Source organism: Haliotis cracherodii, unplaced genomic scaffold, assembly GCF_022045235.1.
Source record: "Haliotis cracherodii isolate W230 unplaced genomic scaffold, xgHalCrac1.p SCAF_4, whole genome shotgun sequence".
Classification (NCBI taxonomy): domain Eukaryota; kingdom Metazoa; phylum Mollusca; class Gastropoda; order Lepetellida; family Haliotidae; genus Haliotis; species Haliotis cracherodii.
This window is the reverse complement of record NW_027266297.1, coordinates 4,242,647-4,264,077: the sequence shown is the minus strand read 5'-3', so window position 1 is coordinate 4,264,077 and position 21,431 is coordinate 4,242,647. Positions and strand designations below refer to the sequence as shown.

General features: G+C 42.0%; 2 protein-coding genes across 3 annotated transcripts; one reads left to right on the top strand and one right to left on the bottom strand.

Moving 5' to 3' along the window:
- Positions 1 to 454: 454 nt before the first annotated feature.
- On the bottom strand, positions 455 to 11,169 carry LOC139478659 (uncharacterized). The gene is made up of 7 exons (XM_071261223.1): positions 11,010 to 11,169; positions 8,789 to 8,972; positions 8,149 to 8,339; positions 7,025 to 7,234; positions 5,810 to 6,091; positions 4,650 to 4,753; positions 455 to 3,433 (listed from the first exon to the last, which is right to left on the bottom strand). The coding sequence occupies exons 1-7, from the start codon at positions 11,092 to 11,094 to the stop codon at positions 455 to 457; spliced, it is 4,035 nt and encodes a 1,344-aa protein (XP_071117324.1). The 5' UTR covers positions 11,095 to 11,169.
- A 377-nt stretch (positions 11,170 to 11,546) lies between these two features.
- Positions 11,547 to 19,943, top strand: LOC139478658 (dimethyladenosine transferase 1, mitochondrial-like). Of its 2 annotated transcripts, none has more exons than XM_071261220.1 (5): positions 11,547 to 11,630; positions 13,389 to 13,709; positions 15,543 to 15,897; positions 16,895 to 17,048; positions 19,594 to 19,943. In XM_071261220.1, the coding sequence occupies exons 2-5, from the start codon at positions 13,452 to 13,454 to the stop codon at positions 19,886 to 19,888; spliced, it is 1,062 nt and encodes a 353-aa protein (XP_071117321.1). In that variant the 5' UTR covers positions 11,547 to 11,630; positions 13,389 to 13,451; the 3' UTR covers positions 19,889 to 19,943. The 2 variants fall into 2 exon arrangements, with proteins under 2 accessions (XP_071117321.1, XP_071117323.1); XM_071261222.1 differs by lacking the exon at positions 11,547 to 11,630 and adding an exon at positions 11,789 to 11,978.
- The last annotated feature ends 1,488 nt before the right edge of the window (positions 19,944 to 21,431 follow it).

The following is a 21,431-nucleotide window of genomic DNA, read 5'->3' as shown; positions in this document are numbered from 1 at the left end:
CAGTAAACAAGGTCAAAGCATGGACAGAAAGAGCAGATGCCAGTCCACTCAGAGAGGCGCCAGTCCACTCAGAGAGGCGCCAGTCCACTCAGAGAGGCGCCAGTCCACTCAGAGAGCCACTAATCAACTCAGAAAGGCGCCAATCAACTCGGTGAGCCGCCAGTCAACTCAGAGAGCCGCCAATCCAATAATGGCTCGTAATGGTACATTAGAATACAGGAAAAACAAAGTACTGACATTTGAATACTAAAAGACAAGCATTCCGGGGTAAGAACAAGGAACACTTTACCCTGAGCAAAGATAAAATATACTGATACATCACACACATACATTGAGACAGTTTTGAGACTACTTATGTGTAGTGGAGATGATCCATCACAGCTCGAGGTTTACATGAGTACAATCTCACAGAGCCTGTATGCTTGATATGTTATGATGTAGTGTTAGTACTGTATTACCTAATGTAGTCAAACGACTTAGCTCTGTCCATACTCTTGCTATTTGCCATTGGACGAGGTCCTGCAACCCAACCCCTTGACCTTTGTGTTGAATCAGTGATGAGTCTACTGTTAGCTGTAACTTTGGATCTCTGACTCTGTGTTGAATCAGCAAAGGGGCTGTTGTAAGCATCAATCAGAGCCAGTGAGTGGAGGCTTGAGGACAGTTTGGGCGTGCTGGAGTTATGCTCTAAAGGCTTCCTGACCTGTCTGCTGGGTTCTCCAATAGGGGAGAATGCTGGTGTGTTATGCAGGGGTTGGAACGGCTGTCTTTCCAGTCCCTGTGACCTTCTGTCACCTTTAACATGTTTCTGAAGGTCGAGGTTCTCATCCTGGAGGTCCACAAGCTTGAGGTCAGACTGACCCAAGTCCTGGCTGAGATTCAGGTTACAAGGCACCCTGTTGCTATTGTTTATGGCTTGCCGGTAAGAACTAGCAAGACTTGGACACACATCTGATAAGTCTGAGCTTGTCTGGGTGTGACGGACTGGTTGAGGTTTGAGAACATCTACACAGCTGTCACCATTCACCTGTTGGGGAGATATATGATGAACCAATTTTGAGTTGTTGAGACTAGACTGACTATGTCCAATGGACCTGTCTTTGTAACCACCAATTTCCTTGTGCTCTTCTGACTGGCGTTTCTTATATCTCCCATTTAGAGATTTCTCTGAGTCACTCCGCTTACCGTGTAAAGACTCAATCTCTCGGGATTTCCTTCGTTCCACACGATCTTTCGATCTGTTTTTGATTGGCATGGGGGAACCTCTGACGGGGGCTCCACTTGCTTCACTGCCCCTGATGCTGGACATCTTAGACGAGTGTCTGTACGTCCCAAAGGGAGACGATTCTTTCATATCATTCTGTGAATCTATGTAGCTTCTTTGGAAAGGTTGGTAGAAGACACCAGAATCATACTGACCTGATGACGGCCTGCTGTGAGCATCACCTGACTCATCTGAGAGTAGAGATTTCCTCGACCTTTGTTGCGACCTTGGCAATGTTGCGATGCTGTGACCCTTATCAGACTGACCAGTGTCGCCTTCCACAATTTGTTCGACTGCCTGCCAAGCACGACTGTTAAAGAGATCCACACTTCGCCCAAACCTAGCTGGTGAGTTTTGGAATTCTTGCACCTTCAGAGGACTTGGCTGATTGGTGATGGAATCATTCAGATCTTTGAGATACTCTCGGACCAGGTGTCTCTTGGGCTCCGGCATGTCCTTCACCTTCAGGAGGGCTGTCCTCAGTGGTTCCAGGTTCAGGTAGTCTAGCCTCCAGGGGGTGTCTGGGACCAGGCTGTTGCATGCTCCGGGGATGTCCTCATTGTCCCCATACTGTAGCCGACTGGCACCTGGTATTCCCGGGTTGGTCCGACTCTTGTGTCGACTAACAGCCGGGACTGACTGTGTCTGGTGGAACGAAGAGGTGTTTGTTGAGTAAGGCACAGCATATATTGGCTCGGGAGAATTCTGGAGTGAGATGTCATGATACTGCATACTCTTTTTCTCACTTCTGTTGGATGTATTGGTGAAAACTCCAGACTCATCTTCAGTTCCTACTGAGTATACTGGCGAGTCTGATTCTCTGGATTTCATTGCAGGACTGATGTGAGATGGAGTGGAGCTACAGTCTCTCCATGGACCTTTGACAGAGGGAGTGTACAGCTCCGTGGACCTATCCATCCTGGATGAAGCTTGTGAGATGTGTCCATACATGGGACCAGAGTCCCTGGAACCAGAGATATTGTTGTAGTTACTGACACATTCAGGAGGGTCCATCAGATCAGGCACAGATGTATCCAAAAAGCCGTGATCAAAAGCATTGTAGTTAGATGTTGTTTGTGGTGGACTCATGTGACCTCTGCTGACCTCCGACCTGCTTCTACTGCTTGATCTACTCCTACCAAGCCTCCCATACTGCCTGCTGCTGTTGCTGCTGTTGGAGTGTACAGTGACATTGTGCAGTGAATCCCTCTGGCTGTACGAACCAACATTTGACAAATCTTTCTGGCGGTATGACTTATTTGATGATTCTCTTTGGCTATATGAAGTTAGATTTGAAACCTCTCTCTGGCTGCATGAATTAAAATTTGATACCTCTCTCTGGCTGTAAGAATCAAGATTTGACACCTCTCTCTGGCTGCATGAATCAAAATTTGATACCTCTCTCTGGCTGTAAGAATCAAGATTTGATTCTGCACTTTGGCTGTATAAATCAAGATTTGATGCCTCTCTTTGACTGTATGAAGCCCATTTTGAAGAATGTTCGTGAATATACGACTGCTCTAGGAGATCTGAGGCATTGAGAGTTGACAGTGTGTCATCTTCTCTCCCGACTAATGGCACCCTCAGCCTGCCAGCTGTCTCCTCCCACAGTTTCCCGGCATCAAGAGGCGACAGTGACACTGGTCTCATCCCTAAAGACTCATAGCTTATCTTCAAAGGACTATGGTATGTGCCATTAAATCTATCTTCATGGAATCCGTAAATGTCCTTCTGGGTAAACATCCTATTTCTTGGCACATATCTTGAGCTGACAGTTGAGTTGAAATCATTTGTCTCATCACGTCGATCTGCCTGATCCTTGTACCTCCTTCCCCGATTATCGTTCACCGATGACCTTGACCCTTGGAGCAGCTGTCTTGTGCTGTTGGCAGATCTGCTGGATGTCAGTGTCCCATTGTTGTAGCTCCGAGTTGTTTGACTGTCCATCATGTCGAGGGAGCTGTCAGATGAGCTGCTGCGACCAGCTAGCCCCGCCTCCCACACACGCTGCATGTGTTGCTGGGAGAAGCCCCCAGAGGATCGCGTACTGACTCGGCTGAAGTTCAGCGTGGTGTGATCCATGTCCCGACTGAGCTCCACGATGTCACTGCCCAGGACGGACAACAGAGTGCCGGCAGTCACATCAAACAGACCAGGACGAGGTTCCAGCTGAAACAGACAACGATCTCAACTATCTGTATTGACCAATCACATGTGACTGTTTCTAAATCATAGGACCAATCACAACTGTCCTCTTTCAGATCAATCCTCTAACAATGGTCTGAAGATCAAGCACTGATGATGCAGATGTTGTTTAAAATAGCTGTTTCCATATATAGCAATGTATTACCGCTTACAAAACAACGATTTAAAGCAAAACTTTCTTAATTCATTTTTCTGAACCATATCATGCTATTCTGAGCCAATAAGCATTTGTCACAGTGGTTTTCAAGGAGTGAGTGAATGTTTCTGAATGTCATAGACAACAGTATTCCAACTTTATCACGACGGCCTGTACATGATCACCCAGGGACTGAAGGCATGAGCAACAATCCACACCATCTGATGACTCAGACTACTTGGTACCACCAGAACAACCTGATACAAAACCTCAACAATACACATTGCGATACAATCTAAATGGGTCAGCTTATGAGAAAATATAAAGAAATGTATTTCTTTGGGTTTAATCAATAATAAATCTTCCTGATACAGCTAATATCAGATGTATAATATGTAGTATGCACTGCTAGTTGTCACCTTGATTAAGTGTTACCATGGTTACAAATGGCGGCCCAGAATTTCTCTCGTTCATGAAAGCAAAATCATCCAAGTGGTTTTATCAATTTAAACATCAGGATGTATTTCAAAGGACAGTGAAATTTGATTGAACATCCATTTCTAGCATCGTTTCAACCAACATCAAAGCAAAGGTATCGTGACCAAGGAACCAGGGTATATACTCACCGCCAAAAGAAACGCGAACCATAGAAACAAAAAGAGAAGAACATACGTTAAGAAAAGAAGTTTCCAATGTGTACCACTTTATGACAAAACTAACTCTCAGTCAGGTGGTACCACATTGTTTCTTTATCTTTAACACAATATGCTGTACGTGACTTCCAAACTTAACACGCTAATCATGTCGTGCATTTTGAGTCATGGATCTATGACGTCACATGTGATGCGTTCATGAGCATCGGTTCACACAACATACCCGTATGTTCGTTTGTGCATCAACATGTCAAATCAATCTAATACCTCTTGAATATGAGTAATTCTTCATATCTTAACCAACATGTATGGTATTTGCATTTCTTTAGGCAGTGAGTATATATAAAACAAAGAAAGGAAATACACTGGATACTGAAGGATGCAGCCGTACCTGATTATTGAGAACTGTGTTGTGTACTGTTGACTTGATGGTGTACAGGTAGATGGGGCCACCGGGATGCAGCAACCGGTAGTACAGCAACAGACACAGAATACCTGGACCACAAAGGATAATCATTAGAAAATATAAGAGCCAATCAACATCCGATTTAGCACAGATCTTTTTGAGACTGCAGGGCACGGGTGGCCCAGTTGACTGAGGAGCCGCTATTCACTGTGCAGAGTTGCATCCCTTGGTCACACCAGAAACCTATGATTGTGCGTTCGATTCCTGGTTCGCCTAAATTTTGTTTCTAGATTTATGTGGAGGAATGCCCGAAATGATACAGGTGTCAGACTATTTACATTTAGTACTAACTACTAAATGACTATATCGCTCGTATCCAAACCATTGGCTAGATACGCCCGTAACCTAATCACCCCTTGTAACTGAATCACCCCCGGGTCAGCACCCTGCACAGTGCCCGGGGCACTAGATCCCGTGCAAGCGACATCCCTCCTTTGTTACATCTCTATAGTCCACCATGCTACCATGGGGGCCGGACAGTAGTGGTCTCAGGCCAGCAGCACTAGCTGCTAATTGCTGTTGGCCATGCTAGTGCCCATGGCAACGGTAGCATTTTGGTATACCCAACTAGCAGCTTAGTAGCCCACTAGTACCTGCACATCCTCGGCCATTTAATCCAATCTCAACTTGTGTTTGATTATAGGCACGGGCATCCACAGCTTGGTGGCCCGTGCCTCTCCTTGGCACATCATGGGATAATACCACTTTTAGCACATAATTAGGGCGAATCGGGATTCAAGCCCACAATCATAGATTTCTGCTATGCCCATGGGACACAACACTGCACTGCAATTTGCGGCACCTTAGACGACTGGGTCACCCACCCTCCTGCCTTAGAGAGGAGTTTGGCGTTACACTGCTTTGAACAGTAGTCCTGTTATATCAGAGCATGTCAGCTTCATGTGAGAGAGGAAAGCCAAAGTGATGCAGGTCTCAAGCCACTTATGGTGCTGACAAACCTAGAAACATAACCAGGGCTAAACCAGGATTCGAACCAGCAGTCATAGGTTCCTGACACCCCAAAGGGACAGAACTCCATAAAAGGGATATAGGAATAAATGAAGTTATAGGGGTAAAATAGTCACCAAGCACGAATCCACCAAACACCACAGATGGTGTGACAAAGTCCAGGACGGAGGATGTTTCCTTATAGGCGAACCACACTGCAACAAGGGTGGCGTTCTCAAGGAAGAACACCAGGTAGAACACCAGCATGCGGTAGCGGCTGCGGCCCTCTCGCAGGTTCAGGAAACAGAAGATGTACATGAAGCCTGCCACAATCTGAAACAGGCCACGTTCGCAAATTCCATCTCCGAAATCTGTGCCCTTTACAGAGATCCATATTGTAATGGCAATCCAGTGAATACCTGGAATAAAATAAAACAGATTGGAGACATCTTACACCAAACAATGTCCAGATCATTAACAGCAGAATCATCTCAATTTCTGGGCCATGTATTCCTTATTTATTACTTGCTTCACAGATATATTTAGTATGGTTAGATAGGGAAAGGCAGTCAGTGTGTTGTTTAACCCCTAACTCAGCAATATTCCAGTTATATGACGGTGGTCTGTAAATAACTGTGTCTGGACCAGAAAATCCAGTGATTGACATAATGAGCATCGATCTACGCAGTCTGAATGCGATGACATGCATCAACCAAGTCAGCAAGCCTAACCCCCAATTCTGTTAGTCACCTCTTTTGACAAGCATAGGTTGCTGAATTCTAACCCGGATCTTCACAGGACCTGCAGCCAGACTACATTTTTTTTCAAAATAAATACTATGTGACTGAAGGTTTATGTATATTAATTGTTGATTCATACACTGAAACAGTATTTTTTTTACCACCCAGTCATTTAGAAATAACACGACATAATACATTGTAAAGAGTTGCATCCCTTAGCTATGCCAGGATCATATGATCACGGATTCGAAACCGAGATTTTGATCCACATTTTGTTAGCCTGTGCTGATCATGCTCCTTGTCATCCCACATTAAGTTAATGCATCGTCAGCAGTCAGCTTGGTCGTGGAATCAAAGAAACGGGTCAAAAATCATGCCTTAATAGGCACTCTTATAAAATTGAAGCAAGCAGATCAGTGATTCAAAGTAATAAAAGAAACCTACGGTTCCCATTACTGTTGCTGCTTATTTTCACTTTCAGATCAGTTTATTATCTTGGTCTTGACACTGTCATAAAAAGTTAGCTAAAGACAGTTTTCAACTTCGATAGTGATATAGAAGAATGTTGATAAATCATGAAAATCATGTTTCTTGCAAACCACATTATCTTACCTGCAGCGAGAAACACCCAAGCCTTGAAAACAGTGGCAAACATGACAAGGGCCATAACTCTTGCAGCAGTCATGAAGGTTTGCCAGAGCCAGTGCACCACCAAACCGCCCCAGTTTCTCCTGTAGAGGTCTCTGTAAGCCAGTCGAAGTCCATCACCATAGGCTGTTAGAGCCCACGCCAGGGAGATGAGAGAACTGCACACCGATACACCTATACCAGCACAAGGTAGTAATGTGAGTACAGTCAGGTAGGGGAAATATTTCCATGGCTACATTGTTCCCTTCTCTACATCTTCCCGAGGCAAGAGAGTTGACCGACTATAAAAGTCCAGTTTCCATCCTTGCCGAACTAGGCTGGAATTTCGTGGCTCGATCATTGCGCCACCAGTAGCTATTATGAGTTATGTCCCTTCTGATTCCCTATTATTGATTAATCAGATTCCACCTATGATCATGATGATATTACTTGCATTTGCTTCAAACCAAATGGGGTTAATCAAGATCTAGATTGGAATAAAAAGGGTCTATCTCGCCATGCTCACTAAGTGCATCAAATTATTTGAGCACATTGATTACAAACATGAAAATATCTTGTCAACACCCAGACGGTACACATGCATTACAAATCCTGCAATCAACCAAAATCTGCAAGTCAGTTTACAAACCTGATGACGATATCATTACCTGATTTTGATTGGACTATACAGAGACTCGTTAGTCCAGTCAAAACATACTGGAAACTCCGAAATTCCAGCCTAGTTCGGAAAGGGTAGAAATTGGACTTTTATAGTCAGTTAACTCCCTTGCCTCAGGAATGTGCTTCTCTAGGGCAGCATCAGACTACATCATGTATCCCATCAAAAGTGGAAGATATCATCACTTACCAAAGTATCCATCACATTACATGCATGGTTCAGGAGTGATGTCAAATTAGATCATTTTATGAGGCCTCCCTGTGTACACTTAAAACAGTTTAACATGCTGATATACCGATCATACGGGTTAGACAGAATGTTGGACTACACAGTCTACTGTTCTACCAATAGTTATGACTGTGGACATCAAGACTAAGGGTTTGTCAACCACAACGACAACAATGTTGTTTTTTAGGCTTCCTCCACTGACCTGCAAGTATTGTGATGTTGTTGGCAAGGAAGATGACGTAGAGCTGCAGACACAGCTGGGGTGCTGCCTCCATGAATGACTCCATAAGACGAAGAATACACACGTCATTCTGTTCTCGGTAGACACGGTCAATGTCGTTGAAGCTACGAGTTGATTTAGCCTTCAGGGCCAAGCGTATCACACTTAGATACCTGAAATTAATTACGTTTAATACCATCATCAAACCCAGAACTGAAATCTGAGAGAGATGTATAACACGTCTATTCCCAAACTGAGCGAGTGAGTGAGGCAGGCTTTATGCCGCTTTTAGCAACAGCCTAGACTATCACAGCGAGGGCCAACAGAAATAGGCTTCACACATTGTAACCATGTGGGGAATCAAACCCTGGCCTTCGGCATGACGAGCGAACACTTTAACCACTAAGCTACCCCACCTGCCCAAATGAAGTTGAAATCACACTTAATTAAAAGGGGAACATGATGAATATGCTGACTGTCACAGAGTCGGCAATCAGAGTAATCATTATCATAATATCAACATGCCCACAATTACTTTCTATTGTTAATAATCTATGTTTAAAATATTTTCAGTGAGCATGCATAATCATAATAATATCTGTATTAACATGTCACCACTCACCTTTGAACAGGAGCAAACAGGAAGAGATGAGGAAGACAGGTGGCGACGGTGAGGGACTTGTCCGAAATGTGCCACTTGAGACTGAAAATCTGAATCAGCAGCGTGGGTACACCCACAAATCCTGCTGTCAAGGATCCCCACACTAAGTCACCATTTTCAAAGAACTGAACAGTCACTAAGATATCTGAAAGTTTAAAAAATCTTCATTATCATTCGCGTCATCATCAGTTCAACACTGTCCTGAACACAGATTAGCTGGTACAGTGGCAGGGGTGGCCATACTCCAATTGTTTCTAAAGTACGGCCTTACAGAGGTCACAATCAGGGACAGAGAAATATTACCAATAGGAAACACAAATCAAATAACAATAATAATTTCTTATTTATGCTCATTGGCTAGTTTGTTCAATAATTCCATTGCTTTCATTGTTTGCGAGGATACCCAGAGCAACGGGACGTCAAATGAGAGCATTGTTTTGAAATATTTGAAGATGTCATCCCTTGTTCATGACATCACAAATGTCTAAACTTGACATCATACCAACAAGAGACCAGTCATTACTTTTGAGCACACATGTAATGTGCAGTGTTCAGATTGCACCTTTGGTGACTTTGACGAACTGATAACTTCTCCTGTGTCTATTCTTTAATAGTAATTGTTAGTAATATACATGTAGATGCTAAATCTTGGTTAAGGATACTGAATTGCTGCTTAGGCCAGTTAGACAAAATTCCTGTTTCTCATCAGTTTTCTCAAGTCTGATACGTCATAAGGACCATGGAGAGAGGATTTCTTATATTTCTTTAGTTGGATACAAATCTGCAAACACTATTGACAGAAGTAAATTTGATTCTTGTGTACTAAATGACCTTTTTTGCCCCCTACTGATTTAGGTGCAAAAAGTCAAAGTTGGTGCAAAAGCAAATCATTGTTTGAGAAAGTGTTTCTTAACCATGTAACAATGCACCTATGGGCGGCCATCCAGTCAAAAAACACAAAGTTGAAATAAAGGACAAAGTCTGCAATAATGCTAATGGTCAAATGTTCCAAATAAAGGTCATTATTTACATACGAATAATGAATTCAAAAATACAAAACAATACCAATGAACAACTTGCTAACAAAAGACATCATATGTAAAGAAAGCACAATGTGTACAATACATGCTAAAGAACGTCAGTGCACAAAAAGGATAATCATGATAATGAACTGCTAAGGGACCACATGGGCAATTTAGAAAGCCACATGGGGCTGCAATGTTTCAAACATTCCTGACAACTTTTGTTTGCGTGTTGTTCATTGGTATTGTTTTGTATTTGGAATTCATTATTTGTTTGTAAATAATTACCTCTGTTTGTAACATTCATTCTTTATTTGTCTACCTTGTCATCTGTCAGCTTCTCAGTAATGCCTATTAAACAATTTATCCATAAAATTGGGTGTACATTTATTTGTAACATTTGACTATTATAATAATAGTTTTTTATAGTAATTTACTGTGTACTTTAGTCCTTTATATGTTTTTACCAAATAGCCGCCACTATGCAACTTGAAATATTAAATAAAAAACTATCAAGGATGGGTCAACTGTTTGTTGGGGCAAGGAGGAGGGTCATTAGAAACAAGAGATAACTTATGCTTATCAACATGATCAAGCCTTAATTTGTAACATATGGTTTCCTAATAATTGATTTCTACAGAACAGTGGCTACATATGTTTGGAGTCAGTCCTATTCTTTTATATTTATTGATGAGCCTCACCTCTTTGTATCATTTCATGTTTGTATTATCCCTGTTACCATTGCCAATCCCCTCAACCATATTTTCTTACTGAACATGCTGAATAGAGAGGTAGAAATCTAAATAGTAGTCACTTTTAGTATCATTATGAGGATGATCCTTATGAAAATATATATTTTTAAATATATAGGTAAACTTTGCAAGTGTTCGTAAACTAAATTGTTCTTACACAGCCTATTTAGGCTTTGCCCATGATGAATTTGGATGAGGTCATTAGGAGAACGGCAGGCGTGCCACATTACAACAGATTACGTCATGGAAAACTATTTGTGATGAAAACATGCCGCAAGGAAAGGTCAAACTTGTTGCGTGACCAGCTGATTGTTTCAATTAGCAAATCACAAACAGGTGCAAAATTGGAGGCAATAATACTGTGCACAAAAACAAAACAAAGGATAGTGACCGAAGGGACGGAATTACCTGTTCCTACATCCAACAGAAATGTAATCAAGGAAACAAAGTTAACAAATATATCATAGGGTGATATTGTTTTAGCCATCTTCATAAAATTGTAGCGTTTATCCAACAGCAGGTGCGCGAATCCTTATCCATTTGAATCTGGCGGTACGCTAGACGCCATTTTGACAACATGGTCACGTGATAAAGAAAATCCTGCACTTTAATTCCTTTCCGAAATTTATTAATTAATGTTATTATATTGGAATCCCCTATAAATAATATTTCGGATATTTACAAATGTTATCTTAGTTATTAATGGAAATACTATCAATTTCAACCGGAGTAAGGATAGACAGAGCCAAGTCACCATCAGCTACAAATATCAAACGGGAACGTGGAAACGATATATAGTAAGAATACAGTTTATTTACAAGTTGATCACAATTACCAAACCCGGTTATATATTATTTCAAAACATCATATTTGTAATATTTGCACGAGGGAGTTGAAACTACGACATTATATCTTCTGTTTTCTTGTTCTTTCTAAGTAGGTGCTAAAAGGTGGATCCATGTTGCGAAAAGAAGAAAATGTCATGTGCCGAGGTAACTGAGAATGAGAAGACGAGAGATGGATGAGGAGGTATCACATGTTTAAAAACAAACAAATAATCACTGCGTCAGTACATATCTGTCATTGAAATCAACAATAGTTAGACATTTTATCGTACAGGTTTTACTACATATGCCATAGTCTACATTTGTGACAAATACCTCATTTTTTGAATTTGAAATAGGAATACAATCAGTGAAATCAGTCACCCCAAGAATAGGTATGGGAATGTAAACAAGGTGTTTATAATTAAATTGATCTACCCTAACATATCAACAGCCCATGGATATGCATTTATATTCGAAAGTCTCGTCATTTTGAAGAATAGGACAACTTTTGCGTATGATCATACCACTTGTTAATCAACAATTAAGAAATGTGAGTATTTCCTTATTCTGCTACATGTATTTCAGTTGTCATACCGAAGACAAGGATTCAGTTCCCTACTTGGCAACTATCGGGTGGTCAGGCTCGCTGACTTGGTTGATGCATGTCATCGATCCCAATTGCAAGGATCGATGCTCATGATATTAATCACTGGATTGTCTGGTCCAGGCTCGATTATTTACAGACCGCCATCATATTGCTGGAATATTGCTGAGTGCGGCGTAAAACAACGAACTTGGCAAATGATGTGTGCATGTCCAATTTTGATGCACTTAATTCAGTCCCCGGGATAACTTACGTAGTCATTAAGTTTCAACAAGTTTCTGAGAAGAGTTGTGTCCCATAACTGTGCAAGGATCTGATGGAAGTGGTTCTGAATCTCAGATTCTGACAAAAGTTTGTCACCACCAAGCCTCTGCTTGTGTGTTTCCCTGGACCTGTAAACATTGATGTGGTGCTTCACAATGGGCCCTTCTCAAACATGTGTAAAGCTGACACACGGATATCGGTTACATAGATGAAATATTGTTCATGCAATGCCAGGAGATAATTAATTAATTCAGACACTCTCTCAAGGAGATAACCTATGTCAGGATAAGACCAGGATTCATATTCCCTATTATTTTGTATTTATCGCTAATGGCAGTTAAAATAGGTTGCCATCGCAACTGAAAGGCACACTCAGAAATATTTCTTTAACACAATATTTTGTGACACCGTTATTATGTCAAAGCTATGATAAATCTACTTTCATACAAATAAACAAGACAAGCACATGGAAAGTGATAAACATATGAAATCACGCAATAAAGATATTGTTCGTATCAGTGTATATTTATATTTATCAATTAGAAAGTAATCTTAGTGTACAGCCTCTACACATATACATTGTAGTGTATAGGTGCTATGGGCCTGTGGCATTTCCATATTGAGAATAAAAGTTTTGGGGTACTGGCATCCTTTAACATGTGGAGATCCCCTGTAGTATTCCAATCTTGGGGCCGATTCATTTTTATCATTTATCATTAAGGTTATAACAAGAACCCCTGGACTGCCATACTTGCTTTTAAACACTCTGCATGTCAGCTATTTGAAAAGTATCAAATGGCACAAACTGTGTGAACAGCTTGATAATGAGATCAGTAGCATACGGAACAAGCTAGTTAATGTAATAGCTAGGCACTTGACTTTACAACTAGATGGTCTTAGCCAAGTATAAAATGTGCTATAGTTCAGTAATTAGTCAAAACATTATTAACTTTTTCTTGAAACTAGTGATGTGAATTTGCACCAGCCAGTTAGTCCAAATCAGTTTAATGTATCATGAAGTTGCATCCCTATAATTGCATAACAAAAGTACTTTTTTATTGGTGTTATGGTAACGAAAGATCCATATTTCAGGCTGAATGGTCTGATAGTGATAGGCTGAAGTGAGGTGTGTGTCAATCAAGGGGAGTGTCCACCATGCGACTCCCACCGCTCCCCACAGTGTCAGAGATCGTCCACCTGTACCAGCTGACCGCTCGTAAACAGCTGGCTCAGAACTTCCTCCTGGATATGAACCTGACGAGGAAAGTCGTGCGGAAAGCTGGCAGTTTGGATGGAGGGTTTGTGTGTGAAGTTGGCCCTGGACCAGGGGGGATAACTCGCGCCATCTTGAATACAGCAGCCAAACAAGTCGTTGTGGTAGAGAAGGACGGGAGGTTTATCCCAGGACTACAGGTAGGTTGCTGCCTAGAGTATAAGATGTGATTGTACAGACAGGCGAGAGCCTTGGGTTGGTCCGTCACACGATCTAATCAGAATCAAATCTTAGTTTGGGTAAGCAATGATCTGAAGACGTCCTAGTACGAGTCTTGTCAGTACGACCTTTCATCCAACCCATCAAAGTGTTGCTTACCAGATCAGGAAAGCGACAGTCTGAATTTGTTTTCTAATCATGCAGCCTCACAAAGGTTAACATGGGGTATTCCGAATGACGGTTACGGCCTGTATGACTGTTTCCATCAAAATCATCGTCTACATCTCGCTCAAATGGGATAAACATTTGAATGAATGAGACGTTGCATAGCACGTGTGAAGGACTACCATACAATCTTGACCATATTTGTTCAGTTTTCAAATTTAATTGAGAACTTTGTCAAAAATATTTTTCAAGTGTAGTCTGAAATGGAAGTCGCCTTTTTGAAACTAGTGCCGTAAAGCTCAAGAAAGCTGCTTTCTGATTGGCTAATATCGACCTCTTGTTAGTCATTTCATTGGTTGGTCAAAGTTCCCGAAGAGTTGTTCTGATGTGGCCTGTAATGGGATGTCCTGAGATCTTTGTTTAGCTCTCTTTACACTCTGCGATACAAGCAACTCTAGTCATGTAAAGGAGACGTTCCACCATCGATGGGAATGAAAAGAGGCCCAACCAAATCATATTTAGTAAATACATGTATAAATTGACCCCTGAAGATCTGGGGTAGAAATGATCTTCAGCAACCCATGCTTGTCGTAAGAGGCAACTAACAGGATCAGGTGGTCAGGCTCGCTGACTTGGTTGATGCATGTCATCAATCCCAATCGCGTGGATTGATGCTCATAATATCAATCACTGGCTTGTCTGGTCCAGACTCAATTATTTACAGACTGCCCGTTATATAGCTGGAATATTGCTGAGTGCAGCGTTAAACAACAACAACAACCTAAAAAACCGTGTAAACTAAGTAGCATGATTGGAGAAGGGTGTGGTCAGGATTATATCTGAACCTGCTCAGATATATTTGGCCCCAAGTCTGCAGCAGATGTGAGTAAAAAAATTCAGAGATGAATACAGAATTTCCCATGTCATGTTATATTCACAGATTCATGATATTTATTTCACTGATAACATAATCAATAGAGGAGACACTTTGAAGCATAGTTTTTACCTTATTGCAATGTTCGAAATGTTCAAAAACCTTTGAATTAAAGAAATAATCATCTTTAAGACAAATTTCAATTTTGTACAAATTAAAACTTTTCAATTTGCCTGCGTTTATTTTGGAATCCTTGCTAAGTCTCTGGGTTGTACAAGTGGCCCAGTTGTCTGATGGGAGACACTTGGCCACAATCAGCTTTGCAGAGTTGTGTCCCTTAGTCCTGCTGGAATCAGATGGAATGTGTTTGAATGCCAGATTGGCTGTGATTATGTTCTTGGATGGTCAGAACCATGCTTGTTGGTGTCACATGCTTGTTGGTGTCACATGCTTGTTGGTGTCACATGCTTGTTGGTGTCACATGCTTGTCGGTGTCACATGCTTGTCGGTGTGACATGCTTGTTGGTGTCACATGCTTGTTGGTGTCACATGCTTGTTGGTGTCACAATGTGTAAATGCCTAGCATCAGCAGCACTTTGGGCTTTCCTCCCATATTAGAATGACACAAGAAGATATACTTGAAATACATACACTGCTAGATCTGTTTTATCATGATTAAATATTCTTCCTTTTTTATCAAAATTGAGGTCAGTTGCTGAAAAATGTTCTGCATGACAATGTGTTCTTTTTATATTTTTAATATTTCATTCAACAGATGTTAGCAGATGCCAGTGAGGATCGAATGAAGATAGTTCATGGGGACATCTTGCAATTCAAAATGGAGCAGATAATTCCAGAGACTTACAGAGTTCCGTGGGAGGACAAACCCCCCAATGTGCACATTATTGGCAACTTGCCATTCAATATCTCCACGCCTCTGATTGTACAGTGGCTAGAAGACATTGCCAATCAGTCCGGGGCATGGTCTTTTGGTCGTACAAGGCTGACCTTGACCTTCCAGAAAGAAGTGGCTGAGAGAATGGTGGCGCCCGTGTCTTCTGACATGCGATGTCGTCTGTCAGTCATGTGTCAGTATTTGTGTGATGTTAGTCTCAAGTTTGGAATCCCAGGTGAGTCAAAGGAAATGCGAAATCTTTTGGGCATTTTTTTGTTTTGAAAGATTCAAGTTAACAGGATGAGGGCCCAGTTTGTCCCACTGAAAATGTCAAATTTGAAAGTTACATAACATTTTGAAATATTGAAATGTACAGTTATGTTGATCAGCTAACATCATTTTTCTTTCCCCCTCTTGCCATATGTGTCCTTCTGGAATGAACAAGTACGTAACAATGACTGAGTATAGGAGTGAAGACTGTCATGGCATGGCAGAATAATTATTTAAACTTGGTCCCAGTCTACAACCTTATAGTGATGTATTGACTGTACAGGCAAAGCTTTATAGTGATGTACTGACTGTACAGGCAAAGTTTTATGATGATGTATTGACTGTACAGGCAAAGCTTTATGGTGATGTATTGACTTACAGGCAAAGCTTTATAGTGATGTATTGACTGTACAGGCAAAGCTTTATGGTGATGTATTGACTGTATAGTCAAAGCTTTATAGTGATATATTGACTTACAGGCAAAGCTTTATAGTGATGTATTGACTTACAGGCAAAGCTTTATAGTGATGTATTGACTTACAGGCAAATCTTTATGGTGATGTATTGACTGTACAGGCAAAGCCAATGGTGATGTATTGACTTACAGGCAAAGCTTTATAGTGATGTATTGACTGTACTGGCAAAGCTTTATGGTGATGTATTTACTTACAGGCAAAGCTTTATAGTGATGTATTTACTTACAGGCAAAGCATTATGGTGATGTATTGACTGTACAGGCAAAGCTTTATAGTGATGTATTGACTCTACAGGCAGCTTTATAGTGATGTATTGACTGTACAGGCAAAGCTTTATGGTGATGTATTGACTATACAGGCAAAGCCAATGGTGATGTATTGACTTACTGGCAAAGCTTTATGGTGATGTATTGACTGTACAGGCAAAGCTTTATAGTGATGTATTTACTTACAGGCAAAGCTTTATAGTGATGTATTGACTTACAGGCAAAGCTTTTACACCTGCGCCCAAGGTGGATGTAGGCGTTGTGCAGTTTGTGCCGCTGATGAAGCCCCGGATCAATCTGCCGTTCAAGATGGTGGAGAAAGTGTGTCGACATGTGTTCCACTACCGGCAGAAGATGATCAAACATTCAATAGCGTAAGTGTACACCTAGATCTGATGGGGAGGAGATGTAGTCAGGAAAATGTATACCATCAACAGTAGCGTAAGTGTACACCTAGGTCTGATGGGGAAATGTATACCATCAACAGTAGCGTAAGTGTACACCTAGGTCTGATGGGGGAGGAGATGTACTCGGGAATATGTATACCATCAACAGTAGCGTAAGTGTACACCTAGATCTGATGGGGAGGAGATGTAGTCAGGAAAATGTATACCATCAACAGTAGCGTAAGTGTACACCTAGGTCTGATGGGGAAATGTATACCATCAACAGTAGCGTAAGTGTACACCTAGGTCTGATGGGGAAATGTATACCATCAACAGTAGCGTAAGTGTACACCTAGGTCTGATGGGGAGGAGATATACTCGGGAAAATGTATACCATCAACAGTAGCGAAAGTGTACACCTAGGTCTGATGGGGGAGGAGATGTACTCGGGAAAATGTATACCATCAACAGTAGCGTAAGTGAACGAGGTCTGTTTGGGGGAGGAGATGTACTCGGGAAAATGTATACCATCAACAGTAGCGTAAGTGTACACCTAGGTCTGATTGGGAGGAGATGTACTCGGGAAAATGTATACCATCAACAGTAGCGTAAGTGTACACCTAGGTCTGATGGTGGAGGAGATGTACTCGGGAAAATGTATACCATCAACAGTAGCGTAAGTGTACACCTAGGTCTGATGGGGGAGGAGATGTACTTCAGGAAAATGTATACCATCAACAGTAGCGTAAGTGTACACCTAGGTCTGATTGGGAGGAGATGTACTCGGGAATATGTATACCATCAACAGTAGCGTAAGTGTACACCTAGGTCTGATTGGGAGGAGATGTACTCGGGAAAATGTATACCATCAACAGTAGCGTAAGTGTACACCTAGGTCTGATGGTGGAGGAGATGTACTCGGGAAAATGTATACCATCAACAGTAGCGTAAGTGTACACCTAGGTCTGATGGGGGAGGAGATGTACTTCAGGAAAATGTATACCATCAACAGTAGCGTAAGTGTACACCTAGGTCTGATGGGGGAGGAGATGTATTTGGGAATATGTATACCATCAACAGTAGCGTAAGTGTACACCTAGGTCTGATGGGGGAGGAGATGTACTCGGGAGTATGTATACCATCAACAGTAGCGTAAGTGTACACCTAGGTCTGATGGGGGAGGAGATGTACTTCAGGAAAATGTATACCATCAACAGTAGCGTAAGTGTACAACGAGGTCTGTAGGGCGTAATTTGTGATGGCGGAGGAGATGTACTCGGGAAAATGTATACCATCAACAGTAGTGTAAGTGTACACCTAGGTCTGATGGGGGAGGAGATGTACTCGGGAAAATGTATACCATCAACAGTAGCGTAAGTGTACACCTAGGTCTGATGGGGGAAGAGATGTACTCGGGAAAATGTATACCATCAACAGTAGCGTAAGTGTACACCTAGGTCTGATGGGGGAGGAGATGTACTCGGGAAAATGTATACCATCAACAGTAGCGTAAGTGTACACCTAGGTTTGATGGGGGAGGAGATGTACTTCAGGAAAATGTATACCATCAACAGTAGCGTAAGTGTACACCTAGGTCTGATTGGGAGGAGATGTACTCGGGAAAATGTATACCATCAACAGTAGCGTAAGTGTACACCTAGGTCTGATGGGGGAGGAGATGTACTTCAGGAAAATGTATACCATCAACAGTAGCGTAAGTGTACACCTAGGTCTGATGGGGGAGGAGATGTACTCGGGAATATGTATACCATCAACAGTAGCGTAAGTGTACACCTAGGTCTGATGGTGGAGGAGATGTACTTCAGGAAAATGTATACTATCAACAGTAGCATAAGTGAACAACGAGGTCTGATGGGGGAGGAGATGTACTCGGGAAAATGTATACCATCAACAGTAGCGTAAGTGGACGGGGTCTGATGGGGGAGGAGATGTACTTCAGGAAAATGTATACCATCAACAGTAGCGTAAGTGTACACCTAGGTCTGATTGGGAGGAGATGTACTCGGGAAAATGTATACCATCAACAGTAGCGTAAGTGTACACCTAGGTCTGTAGGGCGTAACATGTGATGGCAGAGGACATGTACTCAGGAAAATGGTTACCATGACTTATGACCATGTCCTTTCTTTAATTGACTGACCCTAGACGCATGTCACTACTACACACGGAAGTGGTCTTATGTATTCAGGAGTGATGGAGGACTTTTCTGTTTGAAAACCTATGAAGTGTTGCCAGTAACAAGAATTTACTGAATTATTTTTTTTCCATTTTTTTTAATTTTCCTGTATATAACAGCAAGTAGATAGTACTTTTTATTGTTTTATTTGTAGTCCTGCTGATAAAGCATTTTGTTTTCAAGTTCACCAAGCTAACATATTGGGAATGTGTTTTAGAAAGTACAAGAAACAAACTAGAATAACTGAACTTTCCCTTAGGGTTACCTCCCTTTCGAGTGTGTGGACACTGGATTCCACCTGGACCAGTGGAATGTACCATGACCTGTGTGTTCCAGGACATTATTTCCTGTGGACATGCCAGAACTCACGGCTGAGATGTTTGAGAGGAGTGACCTTGACCCCTCGTCCCGTCCCCCACAACTCAAGCTTCGGGACTTCAGCAAACTGTGCAGCGCCTACAACGACATTTGCTGTCAGCATGCTTTCGTATTTGACTTTGACTACAGATCAAGGAAACATGCCAAGTTGTTACGCAGAGGGCGCAATACTCTGATTGAGAAGTTAGAAGAGAAAATTTTAGTTGATTTACCTGAGACTGAGAGTTCTGATGTGGAGGTACCTGTAAGATAGCAGAGAGTAGGGGTGTGGTGAGGAGGGTAGAGACAGGGTGGGACTAAAGGGAAGAGCCGTGGCAGGGAGGGAGAGGGATCTGAAGTGTGTGGAGAAGCAGGGAGATGGGGGGTCGAGCAGGGAGATGAGGGGAGGGGAGAAGGGATGTGTGTGAAGGGGGGGAGAGATGAAGGGTAGGGGGTTTGGGGGGAGGGCAGCAGGGATGTGGGTGGGAGATGAGGGGGTTTGCAGGGGAGGGGAGCAGGGATGTGGGTTGGAGATGAGGGGGTTTGGAGGGGAGGGGAGCAGGGATGTGGGTGGGAGATGAGGGGGTTTGCAGGGGAGGGGAGCAGGGATGTGGGTGGGAGATGAGGAGGAGGGGTTAGTCGAGCAGTATGTATGGGAGAGGGGAGCAGGGCTGTGAAAGAATAGAGTGAGGTAGAGGAGGGGTGTGGCAGTGGAGAGGAAGGGACATTCGATTTAGTGGAGGGAAATATATGCAAATTCAAAGTGCAGTATGTGGACTATTGTTACAGTAAGGTTTATGTATATTACATTTGTCTGGCATGGTTTTGGTTGAGCAAATATTAAATTAAGATTAAATTGAACCTATTTGTCTGTTATGTTTCCTTCTGCTGTTGTTCCAGCATGTGTCAATCAGGCAAATTCATAAACCTAATTATAAAAATATATATGCACTGAGTTACCTTAATATGCACTTGTCATCCTTGCCGTAAGAGGCGACTATGCTTGCCGTAAGAGGCGACTATGCTTGTCGTAACAGGCGACTATGCTTGTCATAGGAGGTGATTTAAGGGATTGGGGTGTCAGGCTCGCTGACTTGGTTGATGCATGTCATCGATCCCAATTGCGTGGATCGATGCTCATGATATCAATCACTGGACTGTCTGGTCCAGACTCTATTATTTACAGACCTGTGTCATCTAGCTGGAATATTGCTGAGTGCGGGGTTAAACAACAAACCAACCAACCAACCAACCAACCAACCAACTAATAAGCACTTATTTTTTATAAACACATTATTGATTATTGAGCCTGCGTTTGATGTTTTCAGTTACAGGATGTCACTGATAAGCATTACTAAGTTAATTTAACCGGCCCATGGAGAATAATTCAACACAGAATCTTGTAACTGATTGTGTGCTAGATGCTTGAAAAGATTTGTGGCACAGGTAAATGTCTTTTCACGTTGTAAATTCAGTTGTTCAATCTCATAATTATTGAGGTAGAGTGAAAAATCAATTATAGAGTTGACTGGACATTCAAAGTACCATTGAAGTACAGAGAAATTCATCAGTATCTCCAGCTGTACATTAACAAGTTACAAATTCACCTCATCCCTGCAGCCGCCGCCACACCCCGCCACACCCCGCCACACCACTGAAGGTAAAACATCCAAATGTGTTCCCCCTCCCCCAACACTCTCACTAAGATATAAAAACCCTGCCTGTGTCTGATTAGAATAGAAAAGACAGATATTATCCATTTGGTTTCACAGACTAGTTGACACAAATATACCATGCCTGTATTTATTTGTTTGGGT

Coding starts and splice junctions, on each gene's coding strand:
- LOC139478659 (XM_071261223.1), bottom strand. CDS start 11,094: ATGAAGATGGCTAAAACAATATCACCCTATGATATATTTGTTAACTTT. Junction 6,092..7,024: donor TTGGGTGTTTCTCGCTGCAG/GTAAGATAATGT, acceptor ATTTTATTCCAG/GTATTCACTGGATTGCCATT. Junction 3,434..4,649: donor ACACAGTTCTCAATAATCAG/GTACGGCTGCAT, acceptor TGTCTGTTTCAG/CTGGAACCTCGTCCTGGTCT.
- LOC139478658 (XM_071261220.1), top strand. CDS start 13,452: ATGCGACTCCCACCGCTCCCCACAGTGTCAGAGATCGTCCACCTGTAC. Junction 15,898..16,894: donor TCTCAAGTTTGGAATCCCAG/GTGAGTCAAAGG, acceptor ATTGACTTACAG/GCAAAGCTTTTACACCTGCG. Junction 17,049..19,593: donor ATGATCAAACATTCAATAGC/GTAAGTGTACAC, acceptor TGTGTGTTCCAG/GACATTATTTCCTGTGGACA.